The sequence below is a fragment of the Xiphias gladius genome, chromosome 8 (assembly GCF_016859285.1).
Source record: "Xiphias gladius isolate SHS-SW01 ecotype Sanya breed wild chromosome 8, ASM1685928v1, whole genome shotgun sequence".
NCBI classification, from domain to species: Eukaryota; Metazoa; Chordata; class Actinopteri; order Istiophoriformes; family Xiphiidae; genus Xiphias; species Xiphias gladius.
In genome coordinates, this window is record NC_053407.1 from 4,845,027 (window position 1) to 4,862,515 (window position 17,489).

Sequence of the window (17,489 nt, forward strand, 5' to 3'; positions counted from 1 at the left end):
ACAAAACCTACTTAATTTTTATGTTTAGCCCATTAAGAGGATGGAACCTCAGAAAGCTCTGATAGAGGCCCATACTTTGTGGAAGGATATGGCTGATGCAAAACAAATGTGCCCTGTGGTAACCGAAAGTGCTCACTTAAAGACAACATGTACAGTTCTCACCCAAGTGTGTTATTGTTTGTGTTTGAGAAGCTGGTGTGGCTCCTCTCAGTGCCTGGCACCAGGCCACCATGCTCCCAAGTTGTTGTGGCTTACAGCAAGGAGCCATTGCTACAGTGATGTGTGGATTTGAATCTTTAACATTAAAAAATTTATGCCGTGTGTTAGATAGGTGGAATGGTATAGCACTTCACTGTGGGCCGACAAACAAACATTGCTCTTATTCCAACCCCCTAGCCAATTTTAGTTACTGCTCTGAAAAGTTAAACGCCGCTGTACAATGACAATTTAGGAGAGGCCTCATAGCAGACATCAAAGTTGAACATGATGGGGAAATTTTAGCAATTTTCTGAATGTTGGACGCTGTGAAAAATCTGGCAATGTCCAACAATACAAACAATCATCAGTGGATTGCAAAAACTAAAATGCTTGAGCTGCTTTATTATCAGGAAGGGTTAAAAACAATCCATCTGGAGTGCAATATATGGTAGCATGGAGTTTACAAAGTAAATCTCTTCCCATGAGGTTGTTGGACTCTATCAGAAAAGAATGCTGAAAATCTTAGCCTTCAACAGTTATTTTAGTTTCAAGTGATAATGGCTCTGCATTAGGATCGCATGAGACGCTTACAGTGGTGATAAAGTTAGACGTCGGTCTACATACATGCTCTGCGGCTTTTACAGTGGAGATTGTTGCTCCACTATCTACCAAAATCTCAACAGTTCTACCATTAACCTGAACGGGCATCATTGGGTCATCAGTGGGATTTGTAGAAAGTTGAATTATTGCTACCTGAATGGGAAATGGTTGCTCTTATCCTGTACTTTCATGGCCTCCCTGTGCTTTATTGTGAAATGGGTGTTGCATGTCCACAGCCTGTTGAGCTGGGGGCGGACTAGAAGGAGAGGCCGCCTATAGGGGGTCCCATGTTTGGTGACCCTGGTTTGGGTTATTGCTCTTGTTTTGACGACGACCGCATCTACATTCTCTGGCCCAATGCCCTGCTCTGCCACATTTGTGACAATTTCCTTGTCTTGATCAATTCTTGTTTCTGTTATTGTACTGCTCACCCCCCCATTGTGATTCAAATAGTGAGTTTACATGTTGCACCATCTGTTTAGGGCAGGAGGTGGATTTATTGGAAGTGAAAACTTTGTTCCTGTGTAATGCCATTATTTTGTTTATTGTTGCCTTCCAATCTTTTGTGTGCCAATCAGAGACTGATAGTTTGTAGGCAGCTGCCACTTGTGGCTTCAGGTTTTGCAGAAAAGTTTGCACAGCAAAAAGTTCAATTTCTTCCTGTTTTATTCCTGCATTGCTATTCCACTCCTGTGTAAACCGCTGAATAAATTCAGGCACAGACTCTTTTGGTCCTTGGACACAGTGAACTACCTTTGAAAGGTCATTACGCTGTCACGCACACTTTGTGATTGCTGCTTTTGCTCCACCGTTTAACCAATCAATCAAAGTTTTGGTTGTAGGTCATTGACTGTCCTCTGTCACATCAGGGAAAACAAACTCATCTTTACAAAAGAGCCATTCAGTGCTATATATGTGAATGAGATTAGCTATTTAACATCAGGTATTACACAGTTGTAAACAGTGCAGTCCTGTTTTAACCAGATCCAATACTCTTCGAGGAGTGTAATTGGATTTGGAGCCTTTCTCATCATATCCATAATTTCAGAGGGAGTCCATGGTTTGCAGACAGGGGTAGCACCTACCATTGTTTTTGGATAATTTAACAAAGGTGCGTTTGACAATTCAGACACAGGAATTTTCAAAGTTTCTGTCTTTTGTTTTGCTCATCTTGTCAACATGAGTTGTGGATCCCTTTTTACATTCCCTTGTCTGCTAGCCATAGCAGACAAGGGAAGCAGGAAGCATGTGAGGCCTTAGAAAGTCTCTTTGTCTATGTCATGTTTGGCCTTACTACATGCTCTGCCTCAGCGCTATGGTCTGTGTTAAGCTCCTCCTCCTCCAGTGTGGCTCCCTGTTCCTCTGTTTCTGAGTCAGAAGCCTCACTGCCCTCCTCTGGTGTGCTTGGATCTGTCTCTGTCAGTTCAGCTATGTCAGCTAACTGTTTCTCCCATTGTTTTATATTTTACTTCTGTTTGTGGCTCTTTCTGCTTGTTCTGCAGCTTTTCTGTCCCTATCCTTGTCAGCCCTGGCTTTCTTTTCCTGCGTAATTCTTTCTTCCTTTCTTTCTTTTCTCTCCCTCATTTCAGCTGTCTGCCTGTCACTACTTTCTGCTTTCTGTCTGTCCCTGTCCTGTTCTGCCTGCACTCTCTGTCCTTGTAGAGCTGCAGTTGTATATAGGTAAAAAATCTTCATCTGTCTTTGCCTGCAGGGAACTGGCTTGCTCAGCTGTATTGGCAGCTAAAAAGGGATTTGTAGTTGTCAGTTGTGGATATCTTGAAAGTACTTTTCTACTTCTTTGTTGTTCCATCAGGGGCAACCCTACCGCTTTTAAAATGCTTAACAAAGCGTGGGGGGAAGGGGTCTTAGCTCTGCGCTTTGCCATTCCATACATCATAGCTTTAGCACAGGCCTCTAAATCATCAGCATGTCGTTGTTTTATTTTCATCATTTCTATAGCTCTTGTCTGCAACCCTGTTTCCAGCCTGGGCATATGACACGCACCTACACACTTAGCACTACATTCAATCACAGCTTTCAACTCATCAGAGCTCCACTCACCATAACTTTTTCACTCACTCTGACTCCACATCTTTGGTGAACAACTATTAACCACACCTGCATATACTCTTTCATGTATCCAAAATCCACAAAGAGATTAAAGAAGAGTATTAGGGTTTCAATTCATCTCAGCCATTTGCAGCTTCTCTTTTTCAAACGTTCCCTCATATGGCCACACACCATCTGTCCATTCACACCTAAGGGAGGAGAATGGAAAAACCAATTTCCGTACTTTCTGCCTACCAACAATTCTAGCCGGCATTTGTGAAGAAAACATTACTTTACAGTATAATGTGGTGTTTTTTGTTGGTGTGTATGTGCTTTCTTCAGCATGCTGTTTATCAGTTACAGGTTGACCTTTTTGATCGACATTACTACCTATTTTTTCTACTGAAGACTTTACATACAAATTGATTTCAACAAGATTTTCAGCAGCATCAGATCTGAAGTAAAATGGACGAAAAGTATTTCGCCTTGTGTACACACTTAAAAGCAAACAATTGGCGCCTAAACTCCGGGATCAGAAATCTGAACGGAGCCTCCACATTTCCTAAAGGACACAGAGTAGATCATCCCCGTTACGGATTTAAACTAAGTCTTCGCAGTACTCTGAAAACGTCTTTTCTATGGTTTAAACCTCAAGTGGGTCTCTCCAGCTTCTATCAACTTTATGTAATCTGTTACAACATCTGGATTTTCTTTAAATGTATAGATGTCTCTGTAACTATGTCAGGTCTCCAGATTTCTCACCTTTTGTTTTTGTCAAATTCAAATCAATGTTACAATTGACCTAGAAGTTTCAGCCAAGACACATAAACTCCTGACCCCTCTGATTGGGTCTTAGTGTCTTTCTTCTGGTGAAATCCTGTTTGTAGACGCCAATTTGTTGTGGAGATTTTGCTGATTATTGGTAGTCAGTGAAGAAAGTGTTCAGGAGCCCAAGATGTCTAGACTGAAAATATTTATTGAAGCATGGCCAAGGAGAATTGAGAAATTATCAATACAAGTTTATGTGCATGATGCCATCTGCCATTCTGCCATCCTGCCATATGCTATTCTGAAGCTCAGTCCACTGTTCTCAGTCTTTTATCCCTTACAGATTATACTGCAAATACTTTACGCCCAGAGATGGTCAAGCTCAATGCCTCCACAGTTTGTGGAGTTAGTCTATTGGTTTGTTATTCTGTAAACAGGGAAATGTTTTTACCCATGTTAGTTCAGATCAAGTTGCATTTAGCCTTCAGTATAGCGTTAGTGCCTCCTGATCTGGAGCCACTGTTATCTGGCTATTCCCATGGATTCTAACAGACCCCAATCTATGGCGTCTAGGTAGGCAAAAACAGCCATCCCCTTTGACCATGGCTACTACAGCAATGCTGCCCCAAATAACCTCAGACAGCTGCCCAATGTCTCAAGGAGAGAAGACAGTCAGAAAGATTTGCTGCCAATGTCTCAAGGAGAGAAGACAGCCAGAAAGATTTGCTGCTATTTTGCCTGAGACCTCAAGGCCCATGCTTGACCTATGTAACCCAAAAGAAATTCCCTAACAGAACCCTATAGGCAGAAAAAATGTCAATACTGGACAATTCTGGAAAATCCCAGATTTTGTTTAGTACCAACTTTTTTTTACATTCACCGCAAGTGATTTTTACAATTCTCGCTTCCCGCAATATCTGCAAATGGCAATTGGTAAAGGTGCTATGTTAAAGATAAGAAGAACAGTCTAATACCAGTATGGTTAAGGTTAGGGAAAGGTTATGATTAGGGTTATGCAACAAAATCACTCGGTTAAGGTTAGGCACAAATCATGATTGTAAAATAAGTGCTTTTGAAAAACTCAACGGCAAGATTTTTTTCTAAAAAAAAATGTCCTTGTCTAGATAATCCACAAACCTCACTGTCAACAGTTTCCAAAAGGAATATTTCTTTACTGGAAAGTAGTTCCAGTGAAAATTCAATGTGGCCTTTAAATTTCAGTAGCAGATGAACAAAAGCCTGGCAGAGTATCAAGGTAGCTAGACTGTTAAGTTGGCTGCTCCCTCTTTTATTTATCCTGACCACCTTCCTGCTCCTCCATGCTGACCTAGAAGAACAGGATTAAAGACACTTGTGCTCTAAAATTAGTCTGCACCCCGCAGGCCTCTCTCCAGGGGATAATCCTGTGAAACAAACACACTCTCAGATACAAACATGTACAGTAAACAAAGGAAGCATCATGTTTGTATTATTGGCAGCAAGTTGTCATACCCTGTGACTGCTGCTAATAGCTGCTAAAGACCCAGAGACAGTAAAATGTCTTCAGATGATCCTGTGTTTCTGACTCATCTGAACGTTTTTGGATTAGAGTTTTCCCAAAACTAGTGAAAGAGAATTTTTTGATTGTTAGACACAGAATAAAACACAGGATTTTTCAGCTTTAAAGCAGCTACTTGGCATGTTTTTTTATACCAGCACTTAGTGTCAGCAAAGTGGGACTTTTTTAAGTTTTACACATCAGGGGCATTAATCTACATTTTATATCTCATGCTATACTCATCTCATTTTCAACAGTCAAAAGTTCTGTTTTTCTGCCTTCTCAGCCAACAAAAGGTGATCACATAGCCTAATTAAATCCTTTAGATAGTTGATTGTTAAGTTTTACACAATTATAGCAGTATTAGCTGATTTTTTTGGCCACTCGGGGGTTGCGGAACAAGCTGTAAACACAACAGGACCCGTTATTTTATTGTAAAGTTGACATTGCTACCATGTTAGCAAACAGTTGCCTATTTACACATGCAGCAAACACAAAGCAATATTGTCATTCGTTTGGAGTCACATTTCCACCACTTTACCGAACTTTAGCTCTATTTTGGTCTCCACAAACTCTTGAGGACAAACTGTCTTGCTCTTTAGCAACTAAATGTTCCACTTTTACCACTGGCTAGTCGCTAACTTCGTCTGTCTGCTGTTTGGTGCTGGCCAGGTAGTGTACAGTTGGTTCATCAGAGCTTTTTAGTGAGAAAAGCTACCTTCTGTGTCTGGAAACAAGGCTGACGAAAGTTGTGAGAGTAAACCAAAACAGCAAAGTTGGTGAGTCTGAAACCAAAACAATGAGTTTAAAGACTTTAAAGATCTCTGTAGAGCTGAGTGGTACTGCAGAGTTTGGTGATAATTCTTTATAGGTGACTTATAGTTGATCACTGACCCCTTCACATTACATATAGTTATTTGATCCATTGATAATATAAAAATATTAGTGCAAACTTTCCAAAGTTATAAATAAATACCTTTTAAGAAGTGAAAGGTGTCTGTGACTTTGACTTTCAATTCTAGATAAAATAGTTTGAACCCCTACATGCCATGTGACATAATTACTCTGCTATTTGACCCATCACCAGTAATACTCTTATAGCCCTTCATATTGCAAAACCAACACACCCCAGCTCTGTATTTAGCACAATAAGTACACTATCTGCATGTTCTACACATGAGCAGTAAATGCACTTGTAGGCATGTACAGTGCATGTGCTCATAAATTTTGATAGACGTCCATGCATGGACATGACCAGATAACAAAATGTTTGTCACAAACAGCTATGCAAATGTGGACAGGCACACAACAATAAACACAACACAGTTTTGTTTTTGTTTGTTTTTAAAACATACACACACATGCAAATGAACATGAAGTTATAGAGTTTTATGCATAACTTTTTAAGACACTTTAAACAGCTTGTGATGTACTGAGCAATCCCAATATTCATAATTGAGTGTGTGTTTGTGTGTGTGTGTGAGTGTGTGTGTGTGTGTGTGTGTGTGTGTGTGTGTGTGTGTGTGTGTGTGTGTGTGTGTGTGTAAAGTAATGTGTAATTTAGACAAATGGCTGACATTGTTATGGTGAAAGGTTTTGTAAAATACACAGAAAATGGGAACCTGAGCTAATGGGTTTAAACATAAATATGATTTTAGACACAGAGACAGGGGAGAGAGAGGGAGATAAAGAGAGATAGAGGAAGAGGAAGCAAGAAAGTCTTTCACTCCTGCAGACAGTGGTTTGAAGTCTCCAGGCACTCTGACTGTAACTTAATTAAAGAGAGCACAAGCGAGGGGGGGACAGATCTGGCATGTTTTGTGTTTGTGCTGACATTACAGCCTGCTGCTGGTTGCTTTGCGTGTCTCACATTAGATGCTGCTGATTTGTGTATGTACGTGTGTATATATGTGTGTGTATGTGTGAGGGAGAGAAAGAGAGAGACAGAAAGAGAGAGAGAGAACAAGGACTAAGACTCACATGCAAACAGATGACAGGGAAAGAAGAAAAAAAGCAAAACCTCCTACCATCCCCCTCCTTTCTGGGCTTGGCCATTTTGTTGTCAGATGGACACCAGAAGGGCGAGAGAAGTAAAGAGGGGAAGCAACTCTGAAGAAAAGAGAGAAAGAAGGGGGTAGGAACAAGGTCAAAGACGAGAGGAGCAAAAACTCCAGCCAGAACAGAGAGAGAGAGGAGGCTGAGGAGGAGGCAGTGAGTGTCGGATGAAAAGAGAGATAAGTGGGAAAGTGAGGGAACATAAAGTGGGGAGAAAGTAGGGAGCAAGAGAGAGAGAAAAAAGAGTGGTTGTAAAGAAGAAAAGGAAAGAGAGAAGTATTGTGGGAGGAGGGGGAGTTTACCCACTTTAGAAGGCAAGAAGTGTACAACACCCTCCTCCACAGCTATGAACATTGCCGTCACACACACATTCACACACATTTGCTTGACAGTACTCACATGCTACAAATTCAAGAATCCACTCTTACTTAGTCCAGTCTGTGGGCTGTGCTTACACACACACACATAAACACACACTCACAAATTCTGATGAAGTCGGACAAAAACACAGAGGATAAAAGCAGGTCAGCGATGGGCTAGCAATGGAGACTCCCATTGATTTCTACAGGCACTTCTCTTGGCTCAAAAAGGTGAGTCTTCGGGTTTTACTTTACTTTAATGTTTCTTTTTTCTCTTTTTTCGATTTTCACCCCTGTCCTTGTTGCACAGTCCTTCCATTAAATTGATGCCTTGAAGGAGCTTACAGAGTTTTCTTTAGAAAAACGAGAGGAGTAGTGTTTATAGCAAAAGGGTAAGGTCCTCTGGCCCTGTGAGATAATTATTGCCATTAGATACATGTTATTGTTCTGTTTTTAATGTATTATTTCCCAGTGACAGACTGTTTTCTGATGTAATTTCCCCTTAGCTCAAGAGCTGGACTGCTTCTCAACTTGTGGTGTGCTACGTGTGTGTGTGTGTGTGTGTGTGTGTGTGTGTGTGTGTGTGTGTGTGTGTGTGTGTGTGTGTGTGTGTGTGGTGGTTTCACCTTTATTTCCTGTCAAAAAGTAGCTCAGTTTTTTCAGGACATTCCACAAAGCTACCACCCACTGCATGTTTATCCTGGGGTTTTTACAGTGGCTTGGTGTACTCCACAACAGTGAACAGCTGTTTTTATCAGTGTCTATCATTGTATGTAAAATGAGAACAACTTTTGAACTATCAAGACAAATATATATCAATCAAATACAAATCTGCATAAACAATGCCACCGACTCACCTTAAAATTCACTTTTTCAAACTCACTGGAATTGTTTATCGTCAGGCCGTGCGGACATAAAATTGAATTGGGCTAGCCATTAAATTGGATTTAAAAACAGTGGTGTGATCAGAGAGACTACCTAAGTTAACATGTTACACATGCTGTAGGGCCAAATCAAATCAACAGTCAACACTGAATTTAAGAGCAACAAGGGAAGAAATTTTGTTGCTATACACAGAGGCAGCTTGGTCAGTATTTTTACTCAAAAAAATAGGTTTTGGGTGCAAACTGTCAATACTACTATCAGTCTTACAGCAAGAACACACTATGAGTTTGAATTTGAAAGTTATAGTAAAAATATACAGTAAATGGGTTTTGTGACCTGGGAAGGAATTATTGTATATACATACACTATATTTACAGAGCAGTGACTGTTATACAGAGCACTTTTTCTGTGAATCATTGAAAGAAGGTGGTATCCTGCATGTTGTCATGCATTCTTATACAGTGGAATCATAATGTATACTGTACTGTATGTCATTGGAAGCCCCCCCCACTCCACTGGCCACAGCTTTTACTATAAATGCTCAGAGCACTGCACAGCCTACAAGAGATGTACAAATAGCAAAAATTCAACAGTTGTGTCTCTTCATGCGAATGGCATTATTTACAATAAATTTAGTAGTATACCTTCAACTATTGCCACTCCTCTTACATACAACCTTTAATTTTTGTAGTCAAACTGTGACTATATTTCCATTATTTTTGACTAAAATATCCAGTAATGTGTAAGAACCTAAACCTGCCCCCAAATTTTTGTTCACTCCCCTTCTCTCTCCCCTTCCTTCCACTCTCACATTAGCCTCCAGATGATGACAGACACATAGAAACAGACTGGCCTGGTTTGCTTTATCAGCCCCTTCAACTGCTCTGTCACATCCCTGAAATTCCCTAGCTTCTCTGCAGTCTGATGGGAATATCTGTGATTACAGCACATTTCAAATACTTCCTGACTGCTCCTGCTGGAGTGACAAAACCAAAAGTCATACTGCACTGTAGCATTATTACAAACAAAAATATTAGGTGTTGAAGCTGACTTTCACACAGAAACTCTTTTCATACCGCTGTTGCCTTTGGTGCCTTTGGTGCCACTTAATCCAAGTGTGACGTCAATGAAGCATTGAGAATCATTTTACTCTCTCTTGATCTCATGCTTTCTTTCTCTCTTCCCCCCATTTCCTTTTCTGTCTTTTTAGTTTACACTATGTTAATAGGTTTGATGTGTCCATATGGTCACTGCCAGGAAGCCCAGTTTGTATACATGCTCTGAACTAACTGACCTCAGCTGCAGACAGATCATCAAGGGTTCAATTCTGATTTTAGAGTCTTCTGTTTGTGCTCTTAGACAGTCAGAAATACATAGATGTAAGGTTAATTCTCAGCATAAAGTTGTCGGCCATAAAAGCAAAACAAGAGAGCTGATGGGCACTAAAAATGCTATGTAGAGCTGACAGGGACTGCAGAGTTGGATGATGATTATGAGCGACAACTTTCACAATATTCATAGTCATTTGATCCATTGTTAATATAAAAATTTTGTTTAATGCAGCTTTAAGTCTCAGGTGTAGTTTGAATATTTTTCATTAAAAGTCTTACTAACTGCTTAGATATTTTTAAGTACATTAACAGCCACAAATATAAACCTGAGTTTTGTCCAATTCAAGTGCAGAAAGTTCTGATGCATCATTTCCTTTTCAATAGTTAATCATTGATGCAATACAGCTGAAATACTAATTTGGTTTTTGTTTTGTGCCATTATGCAATATAGTAAATTTTCCAGCCAGCCCTCAGAATCTGGCAATGAGCTACTGTAAGTAGGGAACTCGTGTGGCTAGTACTTAAGCTCATCAAGACTGTCCTCCTGTAAAAAATGACCCCATAGGTTGCCTGTGCAAAGGAATAAGTTAGGTAAAATAGTGTATAGTGTGACAAAGTCTGCGTTTGGAGGACAGGCTGGATGGGTGGATGGGTCAACAAAATACAGGACATTCACACAGAAGACGCTTCCAATGTTGTTTTTTTATTTATGACCGTTCTACAACCTTAATTAATTGTTTATTATTGTGACCATTACAACAAAGGTCCTGTAACCTTAAGGAAGTACTTATTTTAACCCAACGGTGATCTTTTCCTAAATCTAACCAAGTAGTTTTTGTACCTCAACCAGACCAAACCATTCCAAAACTTATGTGTTTATCATTGTTACCATGACAGCGAAGGTTTGGTGCACCTACCACTGGTAAATTCCTACGTATCGTATCTGAGGGTACGGACAAATGATCTATATGGCTGTTTAGGTTGGAGGTCTTGTTGTACTGACCTCATGTCTGATACCAGTCTGATACCAAAATGTGAGTGATGATTATTTATTTATTAAAAAAAAGTGTCACATATAGATTACATTTAACAGATAATTATCAGTTGTTTATATAAAGACAAGACTAAAAATCCCCTATGATACAATATGATGTGACAGCATATAAGTTGAAAGGATATAACTTTCTCAAAGCATATGGGCAGCCACCACCCATCTTAAACATTTGCAGTCTAATTAGTATTTTGGTAAAGCTACAATGTCATGTTTCCATGGTTGTAATCAGTCTTGATAAATGTAGTTGAATGAAAGGATATGTTATATGAGGGGACTGTTGAGCTTTTCATCTGCTCTGAATCTGAGAGAAGCAAGACACATCATTTTATTATGTGCAAGCTTCATAGCTTAATAATAATATTTTCTTCTTTCTTAGTGTCCCTGTTAACAGCAGCAGCAAGGAGTCCCAGAGTCAGTCCTGGACACAGACCCTCAAAAACAGGATAATCTGAGTTTTAGAAAGAAATGGAAACTCTTCTGATTTGATCATTTAAGCCTTACATAAATTAAAATGGTTCTGCTTGATTGTCATTTTTCCTTCCTGAGTTGTGGAACACTGTCATCACTTTAATAGCTGGGGATTACAAAACTAGCAAAAGGGCTTTTGACCAAAAGGAAAGATCTCTTTTACATTGTCTGCATATTACATGGCATTTCTGTTTCTAGACAGAACCTGACCAAGCTTTTCCTCGTGCTTGGTTGTGTGCTTACTGAAAAAAAATATTCATATCTATTTATTTAAGACATTTTTTGTTAGCCTCAGAGTGGTCAGAGATGGGAATGTTGTGGTTCTGTGAAAATTAGAACACAAGCTTCAGTAACATGTTGGTACTTTATTGCCAATGCTGGGCTATTTCTGGATAAATGGGAGTCAGATGAATCAGATGATCTTTCATAACTTTGCATCATGTGCTTGTGAAAAATCTGAATTTGAACAGCAACTGCTCTGTCAGTTACTTGTACAGGAATCAGTTAGCAGTTTAGCTCAGACCAGTCCTGTACATGAAAAGAGCATCTGTGGATTATGGATGCAGCTTGCTACTTTTTAAAAAAACAACATACCATAAATGCACTACTTAAATCTATGATATCGTTACTCCTATGCTGTTACATTCACTTCATCTTCCATAGTGTGTGTGATTCATGACCTGACAGACTTGCCACTACTTTTTGCTGATTTTTGGGAAAATCTGTGACACCACAGCTTCCTCCAATAGCCACAGGTCTGAAAAGATACAAAAAGAACAAGATATCATTCAGTACTTATCTGAAGCTCCAGACAACAAACACAATTTATATAAAAATTATCCAACCTCCTCAAAGTTTTCATGTTTTAATATTTTACAACTCGAAATCAATATTTAATTTCTAAGACTTAATGTCATTTAATGTGGCTTTTTTGACACTGACTAACAGAAAAAACAGTTTTAGTGTTGAAGTGAAAAAAATATCTCTACAAAGTTATTTAAATTAATAACAAACATTAAATACAAAATACATGTTGCATGCATAATTGCATAATAAGACTAACCTAAATCATCACTATTATAGTCCATCGGTTTTAGAAGTCACATAATTAGTTAAATGGAGTTCATCCTTTGTGTAGCCAAGGGGTGTCAATTGATTGTAGTATAAATACACCTGAATCTGGCAGAATAATGATACAAAAGTCTAGGGCCCTATTCTTCAAACTAAAGCAACTCTGGGTCTTCAGCATTGGGAGTTTATACATTCATATCCAAATTGTACATTGTCTTTTAATTGCTTTGTGGTACTGCTGGTACTTCACTTGCCTCTTTTCTGTAACCGCAATGTGTCCTTGTTTTCTTTGTAATCTGGATTTTAAATACATGTTGAGCCAGTAACTATGAGCTAAAATGGTTTCTGTTTGTTATCATCTAAATGTTTGGGTCTTCAAACACAGAGAATTCCTGAAACTGAGTTCAGAAATCAATATTTTTTAAATTATCCAGCTGTATTGAAACTCACAAAATTATAGCATTGTTTCAATCAAAATGTAAACAAATTGCAACATTTCATACATATTAGTGTTTAGGAAAGAAATCCACATCATAATACCATTATTAATTACCTTTTTTCTGGTACCATTGGTCTAAAAACAGTCCAAAACTTTAATTCTGTTAACTTTCAGCCCAAAACACATCATCAACAATCAATTCAAGCTAGCTCAGTCAACTGTGTATGGAGAAGAAAGCCCAGAGGAAAATAATGACGTTCAGTTGTTTTACTTCTGTGGACTTAGTTTTGTTTTTCTGTGGGTTTTGTCAAGGTGAACCTGTGTTCTTCAGCCAACAATGAAACCTACCAAGAGCGACTGCTCCGCCTAGAGGGAGACAAGGAGTCTCTGGTGTTACAGGTCAGAGCGATGTGTGTGTTTATATGTGTTCGTGTGTGTGTGTGTGTGTGTGTGTGTGTGTGTGTGTGTGTTTACAACTGAGAGAGAGAATTTGTACTGTCCTCTGTCAAAAAAAGACAAAAAAAAATGTATAAAAATAATTGCTTCTGCCTCTGCATGAGATTCAGTGTACTGTCCTACTTTTGCTAAAACACAATCAAAGAGAAATAAAGTTATAATTCTAGTTCAGTTGTTGACATAATTATTTGAATCCTTACTGTGAGTAAATGAGCCAGGGATTTTTTCTGTAGGGATTACCACACTGGAAAAACAGCTTGGTTTCTTGTCTACAATCCTAGGACTTTTGTGTTATCTCATAACAAAACATGCTTGATATCATCTGAGTAGGTGTATATATATATATAGAGAGAGAGAGAGAGAGAGAGCGAGAGCTGATCAGTGTAGATCACTTTAATAACTGGTTCATATAGCTGTTATGTCCACAATCTGTCTTTACATTCGTCATACTTAAATTATAGTTTTCAGACTGCTCCTCAGGCTCTCTTCACTCATGTGTATGTTTGTTTTATGTTCTTGGTAAGCCCATGTGAGTGGATCTGTTTTTTATGTTGAGTAAGGGCATACTGCCTGGATAAATCTGATTCATAACGTTGTCATAAAGTTAGTATCTCATTTCTCTTTCTCTCTCTCTCTCTCGCACACACACACACACACACACACCTACTAGTTACACATTCCTCATCTGACGCCAGCTTTGATTGGTTGATATCCAAGGTGACCAACGCATGTTTTTCCTGACAGAAGATTTAATTGGCTATTGCGAATTTGACATGTTGACAGTTTGTTCTTTGCTTTACTTTCTCTTCCCCTACCTTTTATTTATGTGAGGTGTTGTCTTGCCTCAGTTTGTGTGTGTCTGAGTTAGCATATATACACTGTGACTAACTTCCGTGTAGCCCAGTAGGGAACTTGCACTTTCATTTGTGTATGTGTGGCTCAGCAGTGGAGTAAAGAGAAGGTAAGAGACTGTATTTTTACTAACGTTGGGTCTTCAGCAATACGAGTTTATACATTCATATTAAAGTCATACATTGCCTTTTAATTGTTTTGTGGCACTACATCCTTAAAGCATAGGGTTGTGAATTACATTTGTCAGGTATTAGTTCTATACATGTTTTTAGGTGCTAATTTACTCACTTGGTCATGATTGGCCTTCATTGTTAGGAAACACAGGCTACCAGATCATTCACTTGCCTCTTGTCTGTAACCACACTGTGTCCTTGTTTTCTCTGTAATCTGGATTTTAAATACATGTTGAGCGAGTAACTTTGCAGGAGATTCTTTATTGCCAGAGTACTGTGAGACGGAATGTAGCTGCAGGGGTAAAAATCATGGAAGCTGAAGTGACAGAGAACCAGATGCTGTCAGAAGGATTTGGCATAGTTCAGTAGAACATGAGAGCTGTATTGTGTGTGTGCATGTGTGTTTTGCAGGAGGTGAATGTGTTGTCAGGGAGATTATAGTAAATGTGTGGCACATTCTTGAGTGACAGACTGCTGAGTAAATGTGTGTTTTTTTGGAGTTGAGGTATGCCAGGATGAATGTTTGTTTGAGTGGTTGAAGGGAGGAGAAAGAGACATGGCAATGTTCTATATTAAAAGTTACATCCATGTGTATTTGGTGCGGATGACATTATAGAACAGTAAAAATCATTGCCATGGTGTATTTTGTGTTTTGTATACTGTATACAGTATACAAAATGCAAGATAGATGTGTATTTTGCTTTAGGTTTAATTCTGTCAGTTTTTCTGCATCTGTTAATTCAGCTGACTGTCTGGGTGTCCTAACAGAGTATGACCGTGTCACCCATTAGGTGAGCGTTCTGACTGACCAGGTGGAGGACCAGGGAGAGAAAATCAGAGATCTAGAAAGTTCTCTGGAGGAACACCGGCAGAAACTGACCTCCACTGAGGAGATGCTGCAGCAGGTATTACACACAGATTAACAGACATACAAACACACACACGTGTAAAAAAAAAAACATTGAGAATGCAATATCTGTGCAACTGAAACTGTTTTGACTTGGACAAAAAATAGCAATATGTTAAAGGTTCTGTTTAGTTAGATGTGTGAGAGATAATTTACGGGCCTATAATATATATATGGGATAATTAACGGGTGGCTAATTAGAATTTCTTGTTCTTTAATTAAATGTATTACTCACCAAAACATTGTGTGTATATTTGGGGTCTAACAAACATGCTGAGTGCATTTTCTTCTTTATAAAACATTGCATTGCTGAGTTTCTTGGCAATATAAAAAATAGATCCTCAATATTTTAATAGCTGAACTACATTAATTTGCTCAAATTAAAACATTACACATGTTTTCAAATGCTCAAATACTGTAATTATTACCGCTGGATCACAGAGATAATAGTTAGTAAGGTGACATATTGCTTTTGATTTAACTTTATTTTCTGATATGAACAAATGTCAAGAAACTGACCTCAAGTAATGGCATTAGCAGTGTGGTAATTTTTGTCAGCAGTTAACAGAATGTACACATAGAAGAGTGGTTGAATAGTAGTAGGAGTGAAGTGGTACTGTAAATGAATAAATAAAGGAGTGGAACAGCATTACATGCAGAGCATTTCATCTTGACTTTATACTGTTAACCACCTCTGAGTCCTTACCTAGTTACTTATGTGGTGGGTTTAACACAAGCAACAACAAGTAGATTTTACAAGTCAAAGCTCAGCATTACTCTGTGTTATTCCTAGTGTTATTAGATTAGAGAAGTTTATTCTCATAACAAACTGAGATTGAAGGTGACTTTTTTAGATAAAGAACTGTTGACTACTCTGCAACCACTGTTGTTTCATACTTTGTCAGTTCAGAACACTAACAATGACTTTGTATTAACAACAAATGCCTGTTTTTGGTTCAGTAAGTTGTTGTTGGCTGTGAAGTTAACAGGTATACCGAAAACAGAGATTTGCTTCAATCAAAGCAAAGAAAAAAAGAATTTCCTAATATATAGCAGCTGATATATGAGACTGCAATGAGCAAAACAATTGGCCAGACATATCCTTTGAAATTTTTTGTTAAAGAAATTTTTTAACACACCACTGCTGGTCAAGTCAGGTATATGTATTTCTGTAGCCCTTCAGCACAAGTGTGTCTGAAAGGATTTTATAGAGGATGAGTCTACTTACCCGCCTGTTTGACTAATTAACAGCATCTGATGAAACTGTAAGGTCTGTCATAAAAGATAAAGGTAGGGATGTATTGGAATTTCATAAGTAAATGATTGTTTGAAGGTTTGTTTGAGTCACAGGTGGTTGGTTGAAACTGTTTGTGGTGTTATGATTGGATATACTTTGTTGGTGTTGGGTGAAGACCTTGTATTAGCAGAATCAAATATGAATCAGACCAAGTTTCATAGACCTTTTCAAGTCTACAGAGGGGTGTTAAATCATAGAAATCAAACCATTAAATCCTAGATGTTTTAGTGAAACTTATAATGAAACAAGTCAAGTCAATTTGTCAAGGGCACAAGAAAAAACACAAAATCAGTAACAATTCTGTCAAAATGAAAATCTTTCCATCTTCGACCACCTCAATTCAATTGTTACATTGTTTTAACCTGTGAAGGTACACAGCAATCAATGTTTATTTTACACTCAGTCACACTTGTCTTCTTGCTTTTCCTAAGTGATTCTTTTTACCCTCGGTAGTAGCTTGGCTCTATGGATGGCAGTGATGGTTGGTCATTTAGCTGACCACCGCTTTTGCCCAATCTGAAATATCTCAACGACTATTGGATGGCTTGCCACGAAATTCTCTACAGACATCCATGTTCCACTGCAATCAAATATCGTTCCCATCAGCCTCAGCTTTACTTTGTGTTTAGTGCAAAATTGCAAAGGTTAGCATACTTAAAACCTGAACTAAGAAGATGAAGATGGTAAGCATAACACCTTAATAAGGTATTATTAGCATAAGGACAAGAAGTGTACTTTGTCCGTATTAGCAGTTAGCTCAAAGCACAGCTGTGTCTACATACAGCCTCACAGAGCCACTATTATGGCTGTAGATGGTTAATGTTGTACTTAGGGTCTTCAGTAACTGAGTTGTCTGAAGACAACTGTCCTTTTACCACTTTAGAATTCTAGCCAACACTTCTGGAAGCTATAGGTGACCTATACTGTAGACTACACATGACACTTCTACCTAATTGCCCATATAAAGCAGTGTGAAACTGTTTGTCTTCA

The 17,489-nt window shown here is 38.6% G+C and overlaps 1 protein-coding gene across 9 annotated transcripts in view; it reads left to right on the forward strand.

Moving 5' to 3' along the window:
- Positions 1–17,489, forward strand: part of ppfibp2b (PPFIA binding protein 2b) — a 106,347-nt gene that overhangs the window by 46,664 nt on the left and 42,194 nt on the right. For 7 of the 9 annotated variants that reach the window (XM_040131876.1, XM_040131868.1, XM_040131867.1 and 4 more), the window contains 2 exons: positions 13,127–13,213; positions 15,087–15,200. In XM_040131876.1, the coding sequence (XP_039987810.1) occupies positions 13,127–13,213; positions 15,087–15,200 (201 nt within the window). Of the gene's footprint in view, positions 1–7,232; positions 7,798–13,126; positions 13,214–14,119; positions 14,232–15,086; positions 15,201–17,489 lie in introns of those variants that run through there. The other 2 variants (XM_040131874.1, XM_040131875.1) reach the window with 2 other exon arrangements.